Source organism: Mesoplodon densirostris, chromosome 13 (genome assembly GCF_025265405.1).
Source record: "Mesoplodon densirostris isolate mMesDen1 chromosome 13, mMesDen1 primary haplotype, whole genome shotgun sequence".
Classification (NCBI taxonomy): Eukaryota; Metazoa; Chordata; class Mammalia; order Artiodactyla; family Ziphiidae; genus Mesoplodon; species Mesoplodon densirostris.
Genome location: NC_082673.1, coordinates 84,057,527 through 84,081,277, shown reverse-complemented (window position 1 = coordinate 84,081,277; position 23,751 = coordinate 84,057,527). Strand labels below are relative to the sequence as shown.

At 44.4% G+C, this 23,751-nt stretch overlaps 1 protein-coding gene across 1 annotated transcript in view; it reads left to right on the top strand.

The window, feature by feature from the left end:
• KCNQ3 (potassium voltage-gated channel subfamily Q member 3) overlaps positions 1 to 9,277 on the top strand; it is a 285,935-nt gene extending 276,658 nt beyond the window's left edge. Inside the window, exons 12-15 of the mRNA XM_060115789.1 lie at positions 1,717 to 1,848; positions 4,591 to 4,683; positions 6,746 to 6,830; positions 8,460 to 9,277. Coding sequence (XP_059971772.1) covers positions 1,717 to 1,848; positions 4,591 to 4,683; positions 6,746 to 6,830; positions 8,460 to 9,194 — 1,045 coding nt within the window. The 3' untranslated portion in view covers positions 9,195 to 9,277. The remainder of the gene's footprint in view (positions 1 to 1,716; positions 1,849 to 4,590; positions 4,684 to 6,745; positions 6,831 to 8,459) is intronic.
• Positions 9,278 to 23,751: the final 14,474 nt, after the last annotated feature.

The following is a 23,751-nucleotide window of genomic DNA, read 5'->3' as shown; positions in this document are numbered from 1 at the left end:
CACAATAGTTTATAATATGTGGCCCTCAGCAAGGCCGCTGGCCTGGTTCCTCATGATCCCATGCTGTACAATGTCCCAGAAATGAGGCTGGATAAAAACACAACTACCTGGATTCATAACTGGTTGAATGGTCTTATTCAAAGAAAACCAATGAATGAATCTGTGTCAAGCTCGAAGGAGGTCTCTGCCGGGATGCTTCATGGTCTGGCTTCTGCCCTATCCTTTTTAGCATTGTCATTGATGCCTTAGTCCAGGGGTTGGCAAACTTTTTCTGTAAAGAGCCAGGTAGTAAATATGTCAGGATTTATGATCCATAGGTCTCCGCTGTATTCAACTTTGAGTTTGTAGTGCAAAAGCAACAAACAGTCTGTACATGAATGACTGGGACTGTGTTCCAACATAACTTTACTTTCAAAAACAGGCAGTGGGCCAGATTTGGCCTGCAAGCCATAGTTCCTGATACCTACCTTAGATGGAGCTATGTAAAGGGCAGGCTTAGAAAATGACATAAAATTGGAAAGGATGGCGAGTTGGATATGCAATCAATAGGCAAAAATAGTGTTTAGGGGTTGACACCATGGGCTATGACAAACAAAATGAGCCTTGATGCACCATAAAAAAACACCTGTACATGGGACTTCCCTGGTGGGCCAGTGGTAAAGAATCCTCCTTACAGTGCAGGGGACTCAGGTTCGATCCCTGGTCAGGGAACTAAGATCCCACATGCTATTGAGCTCGAGCGAGAAGAGAAAAGAAAGAGAAAACCTGAACGCCACAACTAGAGAGAAACTCAAATGCCACAACTAGAAGAGAAGAGAAAACCCTAACGCCACAATTAGAGAGAAAACTGTTGCCGCTACAAAAGATCCCTCATGCCTCAACAAAGATCCTGCATGCCACAACTAAGACCCGATGCAGCCAAAAAATAAAAGACCTGTACAAGTATAAGATGGGAGGACCTGGGAAGCCATGTTTCCTACCTGGCCTATGATTAAAGGTTTTAATTGACACTATGTTCAGCAAGAGTTGACCTTGTGATGGGAATTTCAAGGAGCATTCATCACCTAGGATGACTTTATTGGTTCCCAGGAAGATGGAGGTGAGGGTTCAGCATCTCCAAGTTCTGGGTGCCCCACTTAATTGAGAACCTGAGAAAACTCGGGGAACAGAAACTAGCTTTTCTCTTCCAGGAGCTCATAAGCCAAAAGACTAAGGAGGCTATTGAGGAAGAGATATGTCAGCTGTCCTCACATAGAAAGCAGTGTGACACAGGATTGGGACCATGAGCCTTGTCCGCATACAAACCTGGGTTTGAAGAAAACTCTGACGTTATGAGCTAGATGGCCCTGGGAAGATGCTGAAGCTCTCTTGGCCACAGTTGCATCATCTGTGAATTGGTCTATTAGCAAATTGTTAAAAATGCACTTAGCTCAGTGTCTGGCATGTAATGAATGTGAAATAAATGTTATCTCTTATTGTTACTATGAATTTATTATTCAAATGAGTAAAAGGAGGTAGTCATGAAGGAGAGATGCCAGCCAGCCTCATTCAGTGTGTTTCCAAGAGGTAGAACCAGGACCAAGAGTTGAAACTTCTCATCAAGTTGTTTCTCTTTGGATCTTTTATCCTCCCCTGCCCCAGAGTTTGCTCATCTTGTATCATAATTTCCTTTACTCTCCACTCTTGATGTACAAATGTCTCTACTTTGCCTTGCAGAATTCTACAATTCCGTCTCTATAAAAAAAAATTCAAGGAGACTTTGAGGCCTTATGACGTGAAGGATGTGATTGAGCAGTATTCCGCTGGACATCTTGACATGCTTTCCAGGATAAAGTACCTTCAGACGAGGTAAGACAGCACACCTGGAAGGATGGTGCTCTCCTGACTGCTAAGGAATTAGACAGAGCCAGGTAGACCTTAGAGCTGAGGGTGAAAGGCATTCACTAATCCACAGTGCAGGGCAGAAATTTTAAGAACAAACATATTCATCAAACATGGATGTCAAGGCCAACCAACACCAGATCAGACAGGCTGGGAAGAATTTCTGTGACATTGACATGGCCAAGATCAACACCCTGATCAGGCCTCAGGGAGAAAAAAGGCATCTGTGCTACTGGCCCCTGACTGTGCTGCTTTGGATGTTGCCAACAAAATTGGGATTACCTAAAATGAGTCCAGTTGAGTAATTCTAAATATAAATTTTCACCCAATTAAACGTTCATCAAGTGTTATTTATACTAGTGAAAATATGGGAACAGCATTGATTCCCAATTCGCAATAATTGCCTCCATTTTTGTTAAGCACCTGGGTGCGCTACATTTATGTCTCTAATCCCTTATAACCCCCTAAGTATTGCATTATAGCTGCCATTTTACCAGTGATAAAACTGAAGCTCATAGGACAATGGATTTGCCCAAAACTACCCAGCTAGTAGGTGGCAGAGCTGGAAGTCAAACCAGATCCAACTGGTTACAAAGCTCCCATTCTCTGTAACATACCACACTGCCTCAATTCTATAAATAGTGATTAAGAAAATAATGGTAGGGCTTCCCTGGTGGTGCAGTGGTTGAGAGTCCGCCTGCCGATGCAGGGGACATGGGTTCGTGCCCCGGTCCGGGAAGATCCCACATGCCACGGAGCAGCTGGGCCCGTGAGCCATGGCCACTGAGCCTGCGCGTCCAGAGCCTGTGCTCTGCAACGGGAGAGGCCACAACAGTGAGAGGCCCGCGTACCGCAAAAAAAAAAAAGAAAATAATGGTACCTGCTCTCATTAAAAAGTTACGCAGCCATCAAATGACATGTTAAAAATGTATATAGTGAGATAAAAATTTATGTGATTAGTGAATATATATATGCATAATATGATTACTAATAGTACACTTAGATACTTATGTGGACATACATATGATTATATTTATATATAGTCTACCTAGATCTTGTGATGATATTAACTATGTTATTTATATACTATGATTACAAAAATGTACACACATATGTTTATTCAGAAATATACACAACACATACACACTCTCCCTTACAGGAGCCTAAAGAAAAGAAATAAGACTTCCCCCAAGGGGTTACCATAGCTCTACTGATGTGATGAGTCCATGTGTGATCTTTTTTCTACTTTTTAAATTGATCAAATCTTCAATGAATTGTAAAAACATCCTTTTAAAAAGAAAATCATTTAAAACAACTAAAGGACACTTTGATGTCAAGTCATAGAACTGACATCAGGAAGCCAAAGCCCTGTCTGAGGCTCATTCTCAGACCTCTGTGAGATTTCAAATTAACATGAGTCAGGCCCTCTCTGGACCTCAGTTTTCTCATCCGAATATTTCACCATTGAGTTGTCCTGCAGAGTTAATAGGACCATCATGTTGAATGAGTTGGCCATTAACGATGCTGTTGGGTTGGAAGAATGCTTATTTGTGACCTTCCTTTATCTATAAGTGGAATACCAACTGTGACGGCCCAGCATAGTGGCAGGCACACAATTGGCGCTCAATGCCTGCCCAGCAAAAGGATGTGTGAACAAGTTCTGAGCCTAACATGCTGTTATTTATGCAATATGTGTCTCTGAGAGATGGAAGGAGGGAACATGATGTCTAGGACTTAACAGCCTCCAAAAATATGAGCCCATCTTAATGTGCATTGAGTGGACCTTTGCACAGTCATCATGTTTGGTATTTATCAGGCACATGAGTTTCTGAGTCTTAGAGGGAGGTTGACTGCCTAAGTGGGCTAATCACATACCCCCAGCCATGCTGATACTGCAGGAGGCCAGAGAGAAAGGAAGGGTGATTTAGTACATGGTGGGGTCACTGGAGGAGCGGTTGGGTTTGCAGAGAGACAGAGTGAGGCATGGCTTCTTCTGGGTGCGTGGTCTTAGCTGTCCTAGGCCTGTGATAAGCTTTCAAGGCTGCTCCTACACCCTGCCCCTGCTCTAGCCCTGCAACTTGATGTGGTGGGGTGGGGGGCGTTTGTCTCCTGTTGTGCTCAGGGTGGCGCAGATAGGGAGCTAGTGGCTTGAGCAGAAATGGAAGCAAGGTGTGGAAGCCAGTGTTGGATCCATCCCTCTAATGGTCGGAGAAGCCTGCAAAGCAGCAGAGAAAAGAGAGCACAGTTGAAAACAAAGCCTAGGGTTTAGAAGGAAAAACTCCCTAACTAGATGTTTTGAGTGGAATAAAAGAGCTGCAAGACCAGATAGGCTGTAGTACACATGACATTTCCTGTAAGAAATAACAAGACACAACTGTCACCCTGTCTCAGTGGTTTGGCTGCCTCTCTCCCCTGGGATAGAGAGATGCTCTCGGTACCCCTGGACTGAAAAAAAAGATAATGATACATTGAGATTATAAATTCTTTCTCTCTTTCTGTCTCTCTGTCTCTGTCTCGCCCTCTCTCTCTCTCTCTCTCCCTCTCCTCACCTCTTCCTTTCTCTTTCTCCCTTCCTCTCTCTTGTTTCTCTTCTCCTTTATATTCCAAACCCACAGCTGACTACAGAAGGAAGAGAATGAATTGCTTTCTTCTCTTTTCATGTAAAGCTGTTTTTAATTTAATCCCCTCTCTTTGTGTGCTCTCTTTCAGAATAGATATGATTTTCACCCCTGGACCTCCATCTACTCCAAAACATAAGAAGTCTCAGAAATCATTCACCTACCCATCCCAGCAATCTCCCAGGTGGGGCCTATGGTCATGGGCTGACAGGCTGTGTGGTGCCAAAGCCCATAGAGCATTCCCCAAATCTCAGCTGGGTTCCTTCACGGTGGGGTGAGGTTGCCATTCCCCTAAACCAGATGAAGAGAAAGAGTTTGAAGCCTATTCCGGCCTGTGGCCATTTGAGAGGTTTCTGTACAAAAGACTTGCAGCCCTTCCACCCAGACCCTGTAGGTGACACTGCTTTTTATGGCTATTGAAAATGAAACTAATGGTTTCCTAGTTATAAAATAAGAGGAGACTTATGAACTTTATTGGAACCGAAAGAATATGTCATGTTAGCAGAGCCCAAGGCACTCCTGGTCAGCTAACTTGGCTTTTCCTGCATCATCACCCACAGAGCCCAAGAAGGAAATCAGATGTCAGGTCCCTGACAACATAGTAACAGGTAGAGCTGTGTCCCTCAACAGAGCAGCTCTGCTGTCCCTCAAAAAATGTTTGAGAATTGTCCTTTGTTAGGTCCTCATGAACAAGGAGCCATCCTTTAGAACAGTGGTCCCCAACCTTTTTGGCACTGATTTTGACTGATTTTATGGAAGACAACTTTTCCACGGACTGGGGGTTGGGGGAGATGGTTTCAGGACGATTCAAACACATTACATTTATTGTGCACTTTATTTCTATTATTATTACATTGTAATATATAGTGAAATAATTATACAACTCACCATAAGGCTGACAGGAGACGGAGCTCAGGTGGTAACGCGAGCGATGGGGAGCGGCTGTAAATACAGGTGAAGCTTCGCTTGCTTGCCCACCGCTCACCTCCTGCTGTGCGGCCCAGTTCCTAACAGTAGCGGTCCATGGCCCAGGCGTCAGGGACCCCTGTTTTAGAAAGTCCACTGTAAAAGAAATGTACACTTCTTTATTCCCAAATGTCTTCAAGGCAGGTAACATGAGTGAAGGGAGGTAAGCATAAGAAATGTTATGCACCTTATCATAATAAGGCTCCTTATTATTAAAGAAGGAAGAATGTAAGGAGGATAATACACAGCCTCTAATCTTTGGCCTCCACCCTGGGGATAGAATAGCAAGGGGTGAACGTGCCCCATCCCAAGGAGGTAATTGTTACTTTGTTTTGCTGTTGCTAATTTTACCAGTGAAGATCCTCTGTTTCCAGAGAGTCTGATTTCTGAAGAAAAGCTGCATATCCAGATTTGATGTACAATTCCCCATTTTGGAGATGGCCTAAATGTTTAGAACCCTGTGCAAGCCAAGGAAAACACTGGTGGACTTGGATTCAGCACACAGGCCACCAGTTTTTGGCATCTGCTTTAATTGAAGATTGCTCAGCCCAAGACAGACCAGGATCTTAACAAGAGTCAGTAGCCTAGAGAGAAAAACCAACTGCCTGGAAAGTGCCAGACAAGAATGGTTTCAAGCAATAGCTAGGTGCCCTGAAAGGTCTCTTCTACATAGAAGAATATTGAAACTAACTGGAATTTAGGCAGATATGAACTGTGCCTGGCCAAGGAGCAAATGCAGCACACGCCGCAATCCTGTTACCTACGAATATCATCTTTTGCATCATTTTCCAGATTTCACATCTGTTTTCCAGTCTTAACTAAATGAAACAGATGAAATATTGGAATATCGGTCCCCACTGTGTAGAATTTCAGAGATGAGACAACCACTCCCCCACTCCATCCTCAACCAGTCGTCTGAGACAGAAAGGTCGAGGAACATAATTTAAAGGAATCAAACACTCTGGGCACAGTTATTAACCTTGACACAAAGCTTCCTAAGAGCAGCTTAATATTCAGCTTCAGGACTTCCCAGGCGGTCCACTGGTTAAACTTCACACTTTCCTGCAGTAAACATGGTAAACATGAGAGGTCCCTGTTGAAGACAGGAAAATGCTGGCCTTTCCTGATGCCCACTTTTCTCCAGAGTTGCGTGGCCTCTTCCAGACTACGTCAGCCTGAACACGAGGATAGTTCCAGGGGCCACAGCCCACCTAGCTGAAATGACCTTGCAAGGCAAAAATAGATATCACGATCTTACAGCATTATGGGCTCTTTCCTAGGAATGAACCATATGTGGCCAGACCATCCACATCCGAAACTGAAGACCAAAGCATGATGGGGAAGTTTGTGAAAGTCGAAAGGCAGGTAGGTCCTTCCTTTCTCTCAACAAAAAACAAGTATGTGAAATTTATTTTCAAATGTCATTTTTTTCATAGGGAGATAACATACTTGAGAATCTACCATTCATAAAAGGATCTGGAAATGAAATCACTGATTTAGCACTTTACTGGTTGGGTGATCACATGCAAGTGAATAAATTGTTCTGAGTCTTAGTTTCCTCGTATGTAGAATGGGGATTTTAATACCTCATAAGGTTGCCATGAGGATTAAATCAATTGATACCTGTAAATTATCTACAGTAGTAGCTGGCACACAGTAAACACTCAACAAATGGTAGCTACTGTTATCATGAACTTCATGGTGTTTAAGGAATGTTGGTGAGCTTCTCCACATTTATTCATAATCCTCCTTCCCTGAAAGTTTGGGTCAGTGTGTGGCCGGTGTGAAGGGGCCTGGAGGAGGCTGTGGGTGGGGTTCCTTCAGGGCAGAAAGAAATCCATTCAGTCACAGCACCCTAGGTAGCCCACCTCTCCTTTCTGCAGTAAAGCAGCTTATATTTCAGGATTGTTTGCCCAACTTTACACTAGATAAATAGCACTGTCCATTTCCTTTAGGGTTCCTATCAATCCTTTTATTTTATTCAGAGCCTAAAACTGGATCTGTGCAGAAGAAACAAGAGAAAATTTGAATGATTATTCTTTTTTGGTATATCAAGAATGTCCTTTTCCATCTTAAATTTTTAATTTGTCATCTCAGCTCTTCCATTTACCTGCTCTGTGATGTTTGATGAGTTACATCATCTCTCTGTGCCTCTATTTCCTCACCTGGAAAATAGAGAGAATAATAGTATCCACCTCATAGGGCTGTTATGAAAATTAAATAAGCTAATATCTTAAAAGTGCATACTAACTGCTAGAGAAGTATTAGTTATTGTTAAGGCTTGGGTACCAACTCAGCCATGACCTAGTTCTATGCTTTGTGTCTTTATCTGTAAGAGAGGATGGTAGACCTGCCTGCAGTGCTTCCTGGTGAGTTATGATCTGTCAGGGAAAGAACATGCCATGCACACATGAATGCACACTTGTGTCTGTGCACTCAAAGATCTTGATACGTTCTCAATTTTGTAGGTAGGAACAGATAGATGCAGCTTATCTCAGTGTATCTTCCACTGGCCTCCAAGACCCCTAGGCAGGGTCTCCAGTTCTGAGAAGCTCAATTCTTGCTAACCACTGCCTTTGTATCTTTGGGGCTTACATCACCAGGTAGGGGAAATGTGCACAAACAGTCTAGATGCTTCTGTAAGGGGCTGTTTGCAAATCAAGAACTCCCGCTCCTAGACCCAAACGGCAGCAGCAAGGCCACCTCGTCCTGGGGTAAAACTTGCCCTCCAGCCATCTCTCTGCTTCAGGCTTTCTGGAAAGTCCTTGCCCTGTGTGTGTGTGTGTGTGTTTTTTTTTTTTTTTTAGATTAGCGCGAATCCATGCGCAAGGCTCAAAATCAAGAGGCACGAAATAATTAGCTGTTATGATCATTACGACTTGCAAGAACCCTCTTCCTTTCTGAAAAGTAAATCCTATCGTTTTTCCTCCCGACCAATAAAACGACCCGCAGGTCCGGAGGAAGCAGTGATTCACGGTTCCTTGTATTTTCCAGGTTCATGACATGGGGAAGAAACTGGATTTCCTGGTGGATATGCATATGCAGCACATGGAGCGGCTGCAGGTGCACGTCACCGACTTCTACCCGACCAAGGGCACCTCTTCGCCAGCTGAGGTGGAGAAGAAAGAGGACCACAGGGATTCAGATTTGAAAACCATCATGTGTAACTACTCCGAGACCGGCGCCCCCAACGCACCCTACAGCATCCACCAGGTGACCATTGACAGAGCCGGCCCCTACGGGTTTTTTGCCCACGACCCCGTGAACCTGTCCCGAGGGGCACCCAGTTCTGGAAAGGTTCACGCCACCCTTTCCTCCTCGGCGACCACCTATGCGGAAAGGCCCACCGTCCTGCCTATCTTGACTCTTCTCGACTCCCGAGGGAGCTACCACTCCCAGGCTGAACTGCACAGTCCCTGCTCGGACGGGGTCTCGCCCCAGCAGAGACGCAGCATCACCCGGGACAGTGACACGCCCCTGTCCCTGATGTCCGTCAACCATGAGGAGCTGGAACGCTCTCCAAGTGGCTTCAGCATCTCCCAAGACAGAGACGATTATGTGTTTGGCCCGAGCGGGGGGTCAAGCTGGATGAGGGAGAAACGGTACCTCGCCGAGGGTGAGACAGACACGGACACAGACCCCTTCACGCCCAGTGGCTCCATGCCTTTGTCGTCCACGGGGGATGGTATTTCTGATTCGATATGGACCCCTTCCAACAAGCCCACTTAAAAGGGGTCGTGGGCTGGCTCCTCCTTGTAATGTAGACAGACTTTGTATAGCTCACTTGCTCTCACACCCGCCATGTACCTGTGAGATCCCCAGTGGCTGCATCAAACGCATGCATGTGCGTGGTAGCCCCACCTGGGCTGGGGCTTCTCGTGGCCTTTTTCTTCTCCAGGTGACCACAGTGAAGCCGCTTCCTTTCAAGCATGGTTTGCATGACTTTACACTATATAAATGGTACCGCTAACCTCTTTAGGATACACATTTATCCGCTGTTCTTACTTTGAATCATGACTGGACCAGTACAGGGAGAAATGACTGAGGAGCCGTGCTATGTGTCTGTGTGGTTGTCCGGTTTGGGTTTTGGTTGGGTGAGCAGAGAAAGTCGTTTACATTGTTTCTAGCATCACTGCCCCTTTGTATAAAACAGTCCAACAATTAACTGTTTTCTAAAGCAAGCAAATATCAAATTCTCTCAACAAAAATACATTGCGTACCAGTGACGTTGCCTCCTGAGCTAAAAACTTGAGGGCAGGAACGAGAATTACATGTTCAAAACCAAGAATTTAAAACATTATTTTATTAAGGAAAGCCTTGGAAAACCTTCCAAAAGCTCCCAAAGGGACCTCACTTAGTCTGTCATTGTCAACTATCATGCCCCAGTTTCCTCATCTATGAAGGGTGGTGGCAGGTGTAACATGTTGGATGAGTTGTTACTAGGCAGGGAGAAAACACACACACATGCACATTAAGATAGTTCCCAAATTATGTAGCCAAAGATAACAAAACTTATCAGCAGTGGGGTGCCCCTCAGGGCAGGAGTTCAGTGCCTTCAAAATGAGGTTCCAATTCACATTCTTCCCCGTGATACTTGTATAAAATATCCATCTCAAATAGGACCTAGAGTCAAGAGGGCACACAGAAATTATCCAGTCCACATCCTTCCTTGTAACAAATGAGAAAGCTTAGGTCCAGGTAAAGACATATGCCCAGGGCCACTCCATTGTTCCCCGGAGAACTGGGACTCAAAAGCCCGGTCAGCTGACTCACTCCAGGACCCGGTCCCTCCTGCCACACCACTCTGCAGTTTACACAACAGGACGGAGATGCCTGTACTCTGTCATGTGGAAAGCACTCATGACACTGTTTATCCAGCGGGAGGAGGATGTCTGCTTTTATTGCAAAACATGTTTGTCGGATGCTTTGCAATTTGGATCCAGAAAAAAGTAATAATACAAGTGAGCTACAACATTCATTAATATGCAAATAGACAAAATTTCCAGAACCATCCATTTTTCCTCCTCTAGATTTTATATTTATTTTTTTATTTTTTAGTTTTTGCGGTACGTGGGCCTCTCACTGTTGTGGCCTCTCCCATTGCAGAGCACAGGCTCCGGACGTGCAGGCTCAGCGGCCATGGCTCACGGGCCCAGCCGCTCCACGGCGTGTGGGATCTTCCCGGACCGGGGCACGAACCCGTGTTCCCTGCATCGGCAGGCGGACTCTCAACCACTGTGCCACCAGGGAAGCCCCCTCCTCTAGATTTTTTGAACCACACATAACCGTAAGACTAGCTGAGCTCACTGTCCTACTATATAAACATTAATATGAAGCAGAAGCCATCCTGCTAGGAGATGTTGCTACTCTGAAACACACTGATGGAAAAGGTTTCCGTTAGGCTTGAGGTAATTAGCTAAATGACTACATGCAGTGTTATTGTCTCACTCTTTTCATACGTCTAAACACAGATTGTGGATGGTTGCCTTGATGACAATCAGGATGTTTGAAATGGCCTAAGCGAGTGTCTACATCCCACCGATATTCTCCCTTGCAGTCTTGTCAAGAGCCATAATGGCTGTGGCAGACATGATGGTTGATGGTTTCATCGTTACCTAATGCAGGGATCTTGCACTATATCGGAGAGAGGAGCTCCTTCCTCAGAGATTGGTTTCTTTCAACCTATGTGTCAACAGGTACCACGTAAAAGGCTCAGAGTACAGTAATAATGAAGGGTCAGCCCCTGACTTTAGGAACGTACAACCAAAGCCTGAAGTCCTTGGCTTTGTGAGTGGTAAAAAAGGAGTTTTACTTGGAGAGTCCCAGGAATGGATGGGTGTTGGCTTTGAAGTCCTAGGTAGGAAATACACAAGAGTGCGCACATACATCAGATGTGAAACCCCCTCCCCCACGGTTTGCCGTTTGACTTTCTGGCTATCTGAAGGGCAAAGGGCGTGTGATCCTCCTGACCCCCTTCAGGATGGCTGCAAGTGCCACTGGAGCTGATGACCTAAGACACCTTCTGCCCTTTCCTTAGAGTTTGGTTCTTGATTCTGACCTTCCTGGAATCTTTTGTCAAAAATGATTAAGCCATCTAACATACCAATTATTTTTCTAACTTATTAATATTCTTGCAGAACCTACTGGCCTCAGTATCTTACAAATAGAGGCATTTTCCAAGAACTCAATGGAGTTCCCAGCTGGCAGAGTGAGACTTTCTCATCCTCAGGTTAAAAATAGTTACCATGGCTCCAAAGGTAGAGGATTACCTTAGGTTCTTTTAGTAACTGATGAAGAATTGGAGTTTGTATTATTTTCCAAACCATAAGAGGACAGTCTAGCTTCCCTGCTGGATCATGAGGCCAGGATGGCAGGGACTGGATTTGTGTCGATTACATACCTCCAATGCAGTATATGTTGTCTTTATCAGTGTAGACAAAGGCAAATTACACCTTCATGAATGAATAAATGATAAGAATCTTAAGAGCTGTTCTTTCCCATCTAAGAAAACAAAAAAGAAAGAAAAATCATCTAGAATATTCTGCTTTGATATTCCTTTTAAAAAAAACACACATTCCAGAAATGCAAACCAAACCTACTCAAGTTGCCTGCCCACAGATGACATCATCAACATGGCTGGCACTGATGAAGTAGAAATTCAGAGTCTGGGATTAAACATAAGTTATTAGGAGAAACAGAGTGTGATTCCACAAACATCCTTTTGTCAAACAAAAAAAAAAACCAGCATGATGAAATAATCCAACAGAATTGGTAAATAACACAGCCCAAGATTATTCTACTTCAGACAAACCAGTGGTTCTGAAGCTTGCCCAGGAAATTGCAATAGTTTCAGCAGAACTCCATGAAATAATGGCAAATGAAGGATGATTTTCTCAAGGGAAACTATGATATATGTATTCAGTCTCTGTGTCACAACATGATATATGCAAAATTGAAGAGGTTGTCTTTTAGCAGGATCAAGATTAATGAGATAAATACACTTTCCAAATGTTAGGTGAAGGGTGATCCTATTGGGCTGAGAAGAAAATACGTGAGATCAATTTTGAGTTTTGACTATCAGAGACTAGCACACAAGCAAATACTAAAAGTTTTTTGTGTTTTTTTTTTATTGTGAGAGAAAAAAAATCAAATTGAGAAAGTTCTATTCACTAACTGTTTGTTCTGGAAACTGAGAGATTAGACTTATTAGACATGGCGTTGATATTATAAAGCTCTAGTTGTCATGAAAACATAGCCAGAAAACCCCAAGGTATATACTGTACATCAAATGAGCTCATTAATCAACAGTATGCATTTAATGCCTATTTTGTGCAAGACAGTTCCTAGACACTCTAAGTTGAGAGAATAATTACTTATAGAAAATGTTAACGTAACAGGAGCTACTCATAACTGGCCAAGATCATTGTCATAATTCCATGCCACTCTAATGAGTGTGATAAAAATGTTCCTTTGGTTATTCATTTACAAGATTTATTAAGCACCACTGTCCTCTAGGCACTGCACAATGCACCAGAAATTCGGAGATAAGAAAAATACAGACTGCTATCAAAAAGCTAGGAATCAGGTGGCCTTGAATTATTAAAGGTCCCTTTAAATTATGTCTACCAGAAGTGGAAAGAACCTGATTTCATCCCTGCAGACAACTATACAGACAAGAATGCTTCCTAGGTTGGAATCAGTGAGAGACTGAACATGGAAGAAAGTGAAAGCAAAACTTCTGCATCAAAATCGTAATGACCCCATCAGCTCAGGGAAGGCTGATTGGATTGTATGGGGGCTTTGAGTTTGCGTTCAATGCTTTAGACATTATAGCTCCAGACAAGCTGTGGAAGAAGGAGTTTCTGGAGTATCTGAGAAGGTTCTTGGAGAAATCAGCTTTCTCTTCCTCTCCAAATCCCTACCATGATTGAGACCAGGCAAGGAGCTGAGCTACTTCCATTTCATTGTGTTGACCAAGAGAAGCTTATAGTAAAGACCAATATACAGCATCTATTTGAAGAGAAAAGTGTCACTCTGCTTCTGGAAACCTGCACATCAGATTCTCCTGGGGCAAGAGAATAAATGTGTCCAGTGTCCTAAGAGGCCAACTGCACTTTGGAAAGTGCACCCCAGGCTTCCTCCAGAAGATGCCCCATAGCTACTCTTCATTTTCCTTGAATACATATCCAGGGCACCTAGAACCCCAAGGGTTATCTTTGCTTTCTGAACCCTGGGCATCCTGAGGAATCTGCCCATGTCCTCACTTGTCTTTGAAGGCTTGCTTATTTCAAGATGAACTTTTAAACAGACTGTAAGTCCTTTCTTTGTATTCAAATCAACCCAAAGTTCTTGTGTTACTGATATTACACTATTTAAAACTGAGCCAACAGTCCCCTAAATCAGGTAGCAGGTATCACGATGCCCAGGTCAGAACAGGTTAGGAACCAGACTATCTGCATAGCTTTAGTGCTTTAGGAAAACAGTAATGAAAAATACCAAAGAGCTCGGAAGGATATAGAGATGGCCTGGATGAAAATTTGAGTTATATTCAAACGTCTTTGGCTTTTCTGACGTGTTTTGATTTTCAAAGACACAATCCATATAGATAAAGCCCCTACTACAATGACTGCCATATCCGGGGTACTGTTAATTCATGTTCTTTTTTTATAGCATGTATGGACTCCATTGCCTGAGTCTTGGTATTACTCATGAACTCTAAATTTACACTAGAAAATCTTTTTCAGAAAAAGAGTGGTGAAGGTACAATCCCAATTTTTACACGACAAAATCAGGCACTTTCACAATTGCTATTTAAATAAGGACATCTCTAGAAATAGAAATGCTTACTTTTTCCATCAAAATAAGGAAGAGCAGGAATGCTGGAATGAGGAGAGCAAGACTGTTGGATCCCAGTGGTTGGGCTGTGGCAGTTCCATGGGACACACTGTACCAGGTACTGCACCGTTGTCTTGAAGGATGATTTGTAGGAGGTAAAGCCAAATAGAAGGAATAATTAAATATAAAGAAATGAGTGGTTTCAACGAGGAAATTCAACCGCACCATGATGTCTGTCAGACAAATGCTAGCAATGAGTGGAGAACTTCCAAGAAAGAGTTTAAGTTTGCTGAAACCCTCCTCAGGGGGATTTGTTCCCAGGTTTGAACAATCTCAGCTCTGGCATTCCTGCAGGAAAACTGTGACTAGTGTTTTGCTTTATTATCATAGACACAGGGAGGGATAATTTCATAGATTCTTAAATGCTCAGAGCAAGAAGAGACCTTAATCACCCAGACCACCTCTCTTTTTATATCAGGAAGCAGAGGCTCAGAGCAAAGGGAGTCACACTTAGTCGATCAGTGATTAAATGAGTGATTGTGTAGCAGAATCTAGAACTCAGGTCTCCTAACTCGTGGACCAGATGTTGGAGATCAAAAACTAAAAGTAAAATACCCTGTGAGAATAAAATATTTCTGTTGAGCCCAGGAGATGAGAGAGAACTTCCTGGTCCACTGGAGAAACTGTGAAACCAGACATGTGTCGGGACATCTTCCCATCTCTGGAATATGATTGATGATCCCATGCCTTGAAAGATGACATCGCTCTTTCTTCCAAAGTCCTGCTGTGTTCCAAAGCTGTAGACATACCACTGCTGCTGTGTGTGGTTGAGAAAAGGAATGAAGAAGAGCACTCCTCCCCTCCGCTCTCCTGACCTTTCCCCCAAGCTTAGACTGGTTCAGCTCTTTGGTCCATCACTTGGACTCATTCAGCTCCAGAGTGATGCCTCAGGTTATATCCTTACCTATAAGCCAACTTACCAGGATTTCTCCTTGAAGAAAATGTATGGGCTTGATTTTAGGAAATGGGATGTGATTTCTTTGGGGAAGCATATGACCCCACATCAGCAGGTCTGCTGAAGTTGTCCCTTTGCCCTGGGATCTCTGGGTCCCACCTGGGCACAGCCTGGCTCCTCCTGCTTTGTCCCAGAGAACGTCTGTCTTGGTCATATCACAGCCAGGTATTCTAGTCTTCACCAAATGCTACAAGGAAGCAAACAGGATTCAACTGAAGATATCTTAGGTTCCTGTAACTAGAAAATTATTCTAGGAAGTCAACAGGCCTCCGTTGGCTCAAATGAGGATTTCCATAGTTGGTTTCCACTTATATTGTGCTTGGGATCAATTTTCCAGAATTTGGCAGGGCTCCCCTTGTTAAAGCCAGTAGCAGCAGTTCTGAGTCAGGAGCTCCTAAGAGATAGAAAGGTGGTCAAGTTCTTAGATGGCAATAGGTGACCCACTGACTTTAATGACTGTCATTCTGTCAGCCTTCACATAGCACCATTCTAAGGTTAAAATACGTTTCAGAGGGAAATAAGTCAAAAATGGGGTCTATGTAAGAATAACCTGAGTGTGACATAATTAGGCAGTCAAAAGCCTTGCCCAGGGGTTAGGAATATATTTGTAATTCCTCTTAGACTTCTCAGATGGACTCTACAATTTGTTGCCTAAGAGTAACGCAAAATGAGAGCATGTTTTGCTTCAGTGTTCTATTCTCTTCCTCTGTCCCCAAGACTGAGTTCAGGGAAGGGGAGGAGAACTCACCCTAAGCTCTCTTTATAAGCAGCATGTGACGTCATAGCTCTCTCTCTCGACTTCATGCGATCCTCATCACAACCCCACTGAGGAGGTATTACTGTTTCCATTTTATAGAAAGCTGAACCTGAGAGGGAGAAGCCGTTAACCAAAACCCATGTACCTCCAAAGCCCATTCTTCCTCCCCACCCCAAGTCTCCCAGGTCAATAGAAATGCTCCCAAATCATGCCTTGTGGGCTTCCACAAAACCTTGCCCTCCCACACCCCATCACCCTTAAGTAAAATGATCACAGTCCTGTTGGTTCCCTGGAGAGAAGAGTGATTCTCGCATTGACTGTTCCCCTTGCTATTCCGCGGGTCCTGCCTGCTCCTTTGCATGGTTTCACGATCCAGCTGTCGGTGGCAGAGAATAATGCCACATAAATTGTCCATCTGGTTCATGTTGGAATCCATCAGCTCTGGGAGTTTGGTGTGGCTACAGATTATCCCACAAGTGCCCCTTGTTCTTTGCCCCCAAGGATTTCCTTTCATTGTTTTAACCAAACAAGTTCAAGTGTCCCTCCTGACTAGTCTTTTGTCTCTAGACTGTACCTTTATTTCAGAGCTTAGAGATCCTGCAGAAACAGGTGAGTCTTCAAAAACATTCTCTGGGAGGCTAAAGGCTCAGAACAGTTGTGTTTCTCTTTCTCGATATGAAAAGATCAAGGTATGAAAAGATCAAGGTTCCCAGTGGAAGCCAACCTGATCTGATAATTGGGCTCTTCTTTTCCCTCTGAATCCTTTTCCAAGGGAGGGGAGAGCAGCTCCACCCTCCAAAGTTCCTGTGAGAGTTCAGAGTCCAGGTGGGAGGCCAAGTTCCAAGACTGGCAGCCACCTTGTTGTCAAGTGTCAGCGGCTTTGCTGTTGGAGATGTGAGGTGGGCCCTGCCCCATCCTGAAAATCACCTTAGAAAGATGCACCAACTTCATCAGATTTGTCAATCATTCCCTGTGTTAAAGAGGAAAATGCTTTCCACATTGCTTCCAATGGGGTATGGCTATTCTTCTTTTTCTTTTTTCTCTTTGTGATGTAGCAGCGATGGAAAACACCGATCTGAAGAGCAAACTGAGGTTTCCAGTGACATGAATCCGTTTTATCTGATTTTGGATTGTATTTTCTTTAACCCCCTTTTACAGCATAGAATTCTGGTGCCTTGCCCCCTGAATTTGTCTCCATGCTACAGTAGGCTTTCTTCACATTCTGGCTTACATGGGAACACAACTCTTCCACAAGTGGCCTTTAGTGCTCTTTATAATATGATTTCCTGTAATTTTTAAACTGTATGTGTAATTTATATTCTGGCTCTGTCCAATATTTGAACAACTTTAATAAGTTGATTTCCATATATATTATGCAAACAATTCTTACTTGATTTTTTATGTTCTATCTTAAAACAAATAAATACTGCACCACTTATTAATAAATAGACATTTCAATGATTGTGTGGCAAAATGTTCTTTGCTTCATTAACAACACAGAGTGACAAGGAAAGACAGTTCATTATTAGTTGCAGGCAGGAGGAATACACGGGGATTTGAGTATGTTTGTAAGAAGTGGTTGACAGAGAATAAAGACACAAGAAAGAAAACATAATTCAATGTTTTCCTAGCTACAAAGTGCATGATGTGGATTGCTCACCTCCTTTCAAACAGCCACTATACAGGTTGTAGATGTACAGAGTTTAGTAAAACATTATCTAATCGTTACAGTTTTAAGACATTATTACTCCATTTTTAGAGGTGAGAAAATTCAGATCCAGAAACATAAGAGACCTGCCCAAGGACAGACATTCGTAAGTGAACAGTCACAAGTAGGGCCCAGGACCATCTACCCCCAAGACTCATGTCACTTTCTTTGAAGAACCTTCCCCTCCTAGACCATGTTGGGGGGAAGACCACGTGGGTGACTCAGAGAGAATGTACATCAACAGAGAGGAAATTAGTAAAGCTCATATCAGCTGGCCTCTCTCTGTTGTCAGTACAGCAGGAAGGGATGTTTTCTCATGAGAAAGAGGGAGTTGGAGCAGGGAAACTTGGGAGAGTTACTTAACCTTTTTCTGTCTTGGTTTATCATCTGTAAAGTGGGGAGAAAAATGTGTGCCTTGAAGGGTCATTATCCTAGCCAAGGATCTGGCACTCAGTGCATGTTCAGTGAATGACAGCTTTTGACTCTATCCTGTACCCACATGCCTGGCTGCCTTAGTTTGGGTTTTCACAAGAATAGAGACAGAATGTTGGATGCAGGTAGTATATTTGGAAAGTGATCCCAGAAAACACAGCTGAGAAAGAGTGGAGAGACTGGAACAGGGAGGGAGAAAAGCCAGTAAAGAAAGAATTAGCTAGGGCTTCCCTGGTGGCGCAGTGGTTGAGAGCCCGCCTGCCGATGCGGGGGACACGGGTTCGTGCCCCGGTCTGGGAGGATCCCACATGCTGCGGAGCGGCTGGGCCCGTGGGCCATGGCCGCTGGGCCTGTGCATCCGGAGCCTGTGCTCCACAATGGGAGAGGCCACAGCAGTGTGAGGCCCGCATACCGCAAAAAAAAAAAAAAAAAAAAAAAAAAAAAAAAGAATGAGATAATCCTTGTGGGTAACTGAGCTCAATTCCACCAGGAACCCCCTGAAAACCCATGTGAAATATACCAGAGAATCATTCCACCTTGGGACAGGCATCTGGGGCATTCATCCACAGAGCCCTGTTCTTCCCTGGTTGAGAGTTGCCCCTGGGATATAAATTCCCTCCTCTGTCAGTTTTCCTGTGCTACAGCTGAGCAAGTTCCCAGGTGCAAAAGCTCTAAGGCAGAGAAGCAGAGAGACGTAGGCAGAGGAGCTGTCTGCCTGCTGTGACCTGTGTACTGTGACCACAGGTGAGCTCACAGCTGAGCAGAGGGAAAACAGCATGGAGCAACATCAGCATCTGGTACATAAGCCCACTTGAAAACCCTACATACACACAGGGAAGCCAAAACCCAGCCAGGTTGCCACAAATCGCTCTGTAAGCCAAAGGACAAAGTTGGCCAACACTGGACAAGCTGGTTGTGGTGCCCATGAACTTGTTCATTATTAAAACAGTGCCTGTAACCACTAGGAAGCAGGGTAGACGGTCTGCTAGAAGATCAGGGCCACATTTGTCATTGTGAAGACCTGTGGCTGACAGGTGAGATGAGTATCCACTCAGCAAACATATGTCCCTCCCCCAATAAAACATACCCACCTCCGGTCTCAGATGACTGCAGGACAGACAGAAAAAGAGCCTAAAAATTATATCCCTGAGAAAATCCCTTTCCATCTGCACAAATGGAGCAAAAGCCCATTCATAACCTCGCAGATCCTCCTGGGAGCCAGTTACTGCTCCTAACAATGTCGGCTTCCAACAATGAAGCTTTCAACAATGAACAATGTTGGGCACCCCGTTGACCTGAGACCCTGTGGCTTCCCCACACTGAAGACGTGTAAGGTGTCTCCCCTGAGAAGAGTCCAATTGTCCTTGTATCCTGCCTCCACATCAAATATGAAAACATTCCCAGCAATTTATCTTCTGGTTCTGGGCAGGTCAGCCCCAGGCCAGTGGAGGGCAGGTGGAGTTAGCAGAGAGAAGCAGAAATGCAATTAGAGAAGTAACAGAGGTCAGGTCATGAACAGCCTCCTGGGTCCTGATAAAGACATTTGCTTTTACTCTGAGTCAGACAGGAAGACATGCAGGGCTTTGAGTAGAGAGGTGAGAAGATCTGACGGATGCTAACAAGGGGTTCTCTAGCTGCCGTATTGAGAATACACTGAAGGAGGCAAAGGCAGAGGCAAGGAGATTAATCAGGAACACTGCTGCATTAGCAATCATCCAGGTGAGAGCCGAGAGTGGCTTGGACCAGGGTGATGGAGGTGGTAAGAAATCTTAATATTTAGACTCTGGATACCTTTTAAGAGTAGAAATGACAGCTGTATGTATACATATATCCCCTCCCTCTGGGATCTCCCCCCTCTGCTGCTGCTTCCCACCCATATAAGTCACCACAGGGCACTGAGCTGAGCTCCTGAGCTACACAGCAGGTTCCCACTAGCTATCTGTTTTACACATGGTACTGATTCACTTCATTGTACAGCAGAAACTAACACGACACTGTAAAGCAACTATATCCCGATAAAAATAATTTTAAAAAAGAACCCAGCCACAGACAATTAAAAGAAAAAAAAGTAGAAATGACAGGATTTTCTGATAGATTGAATGTGAGATGTGGAAGAAGGAGAAGAATCCAGGAAGATGATGCAGTATTTTATTTGAGTACCTGGAAGAATGAACGTATCATTAATTGAGATGGGAGTAGATTAGGGAAGGGGCAAGTTTTTGCAAAAGGACGTGAATTTGGCTTTTTAATTCTTAAATCTGAGATGCATCTGAGGCATCTAGTGGAAATGTTCTGTAAATAATTGAGTGTGGAATTAAGATTATTTAGGACTGAAGGTACCTATCTATCTATCTGTCTGTCTGTCTATCTATTTATCTATGGATTTGACAAGTTATAGATAACCTTTAAAACCATAAGACAAGGGCTTCCCTGGTGGCGCAGTGGTTGAGAGTCCGCCTGCTGATGCAGGGGACACGGGTTCGTGCCCCGGTCCAGGAGGATCCCACATGCCGCGGAGCGGCTGGGCCCATGAGCCATGGCCACTGAGCCTGCGCATCCGGAGCCTGTGCCCCTCAACGGAGAGACCACAACAGTGGGAGGCCCGCGTACCACACACACACACATAAAATGAGACAAGATGCAATCTCCAAGTCAACAAGTATAGAGAAAAAAGAGGAGACACCTAAGGACTATACCCAGCAACCTCAAGAGGTCAAGGAGATGAAGAGGAACCAGCAAAAGAGGCTGAGCAACAGCAGTTAATGAAATAGAAGACAATCAGAAGTGTATGGCGTTGGGGACGCCAAGTGCAGACCTCATCTCATGGAGCGAGTGACCTATTGCAGGCACGGAGTTCTACTGAGAGGTCGAGTGAGCAGAACAGTTAGCCACATGGGAGTCATGGAGACCTTGACAAAGGTGGTGTGGGTGGGGTGCTGCTGTGATGCCTGATTGGCGTGGCCTTGAGAGAGAGGAGAGGAGAGGAATTGGGGGTCTTGAGTAGGGACAACTCATAGTGACCATCTTAAGCATACAGTTCCATGGTATTGAATAAATTCATAACAGTGTGCAACTATCCCTAACTTCCATCTCCATAACTCTTTCCTTCTTGTAAAGTTGAAACTCTGTACCACCCATTCAAGAGTAACTCCCCATTCTCCCTTCCCCACCCTCCTTCCCTGTCAACTATCATTCTACTTTCTGTCTCTATGATTTTGACTATTAGGTACCTCGTACAAGTGGAAGCCTGCAGCATTTGTCTGTTTGTACCTGCATTTTTAAGTACAAGGAAAACGAGCCTCAGAGAGGTCAAGCAGTTTGCCCAAGGCCACACAGCTAGCCAGTCGCTGAAGCAGAACCAGGGCTGTGGCTTTTGTTCCTGCTGCTTCATCCAGAAATGTTACTGTTAGCACAGTAGGTATATTTCACAAGAATTGACCAAAAGTTCAGAAATGCAATCTTTCTAGGCAGACAATGGGTAACAATTCTCAAATGTCTACCTTGAACCACGTGCTGTAAGCCCTTTCCTTATGACCATTCTATCCTTCTGACAGCCTTCTGTGGTGGCTACTATTGCGATCTTCTTTTCGTAGATGAGAAAAGTAACTTTGAGGTAACTGATCTCCCTAAACGGAAATGTACAGGCCAGGAGGGCAGGAATCCTGACTGTCTTAATTGGAGCTGAGTCCCAAGCACCCTGAAAAGGTCTGGCACACAAACGGCTCTCCTATACCATTCCCATAGACAGTGTTTGGCCCCTGCCTCATTCTCTGACAAAATCCTCACCGTCCCCCACCTCCTGTGTGGGTTCCAGCCGGCCTGAACCATTGTAGGTGCTGGGGATGCAGGATGCTTGAGGTACAAGGGTACCTGCCCTGAAGGTACACACATACACACAACCTACTGAGGGAGACAGACAAGCAAAGAGATCATCCCAGTACAGCACAATAAGACAAATACAAAAATATTACCCTTAATGGGCTGGGACGGTATCAGAGAAGGCTTCCTGGTGACAGGGAGGTCTGAGGTGAGAATAAAAAGGATGAGGTAAAGTTTGGGGTGTGGGTAGCTGAAGGGAGCATATCACAGCCGAAGAGATCTTCACATGTGGATAATGAAATTCAAATTTATATCATTTTTACACATCATGAAATACTCTTCTTCTTTTGCTTTTTTACAGCTGTTTAAAAATGTAGAACCATTTTCGGCTTTATAAGAACAGGCAATGGGGCCAGGTTTGCCTACCCTGCTAAAATTCACGAGCGACCCCCAGCCGGTTCTTCAGAAGACTTCCACTGGCTCACAGGACAGGTGATGCTTGGCTCACAGACCTTTACAGCAGGAAGGGGAAATCATCACCTTGTGATCCTATTCTGCTCCTTCAATACATATAATTACTGTCAGAAGAGGTTTTCCATCCCACGCTGAATCAGTGCTTTGTCATTCTGTTCACGGATGCTATTCAGTTCATAGCAAAGGCATTTTTCTCCAATGGAGGTGATCCTGTTTCACCGCTGTGACTTCTTGGTAGGATTATTATTCCATTTATTTTTTTCCAGAGGACTTAAAGAAAAGTTATCAAGCCTTTCCCCACCTCCACCCTCTGTATCTTTCACTAAGAACTCATATAAACCCCGCAGCTCTGACTTAGCTGTTAATCTTTCAGGCTGCTTAAATTCTTCGAAGTCATTTCTCCTGCTTGGGAGACAGGTAAGCCACATACCGTAGAGATTTGCAAACCCTTCGGTTCCCTCTGCTCCCCAAAGCATGAAGGCAGATAAGAAATGCATCTGCTCTAATTCCCAAACTCTGGGGTCCCGGTTGCCGAACGATAGGAGGGGAGTTTCTGTCACCCAATCCCTTACGCTGAACTTCAGCTAAATCTCACCCCTTGATCACAGTCCGTTTCTTTTCATTTTTTTCCCTTAAGCTATCGATTAGTATCTTAATGCAGTCCTCAGCCGGGAGGATGGCTTGTCCTCACATCTGTGATAAAGGAAACATGATCTTTCATCCAAAGATTGGAATGAGCAGAAAAGAATGCCCTGAAAAATGGCTGGCAGCAAGGCAACAGCTCAGAAACTATACTTTCTCAGAGGCCAATCAATCATGGATTTTGGCGGCAAACAGACTGGGATTCCACTCCTGGCTGTTCAGCTGCATTCCCAGGGGCCAGTTGCTTGTCTGGGCCTTGCTTTTCTCCAACTATAAAATAAGGATGATAACCCCTAAGTAGGGTTACTTCCAGGACCAGTGGATATCATACGTAAAATTCCTGGCACCTCAGGTAGTCAAGAAATAATAGATATTTTGCTTCTTTTTCTGAATGAACTATTTTTGAAAAGCCAGAACCTCCCCTTTCAGTGTCTCCCCCCGGGCAGTGGAGCCGACTGCCGGCGTGTGAAGGCCAGGCCTGCTCCTTCAGTTGAAGGAGCTTGAGCCAGTTGTCTGACAGCCTTAGGCCCCTGAGTCCTGCTCACAGAGAGGGAGCTGGTCCTCGCTAGGAAGGTTGCTGAGTGCAAGTGTCACTGGGCCCTCT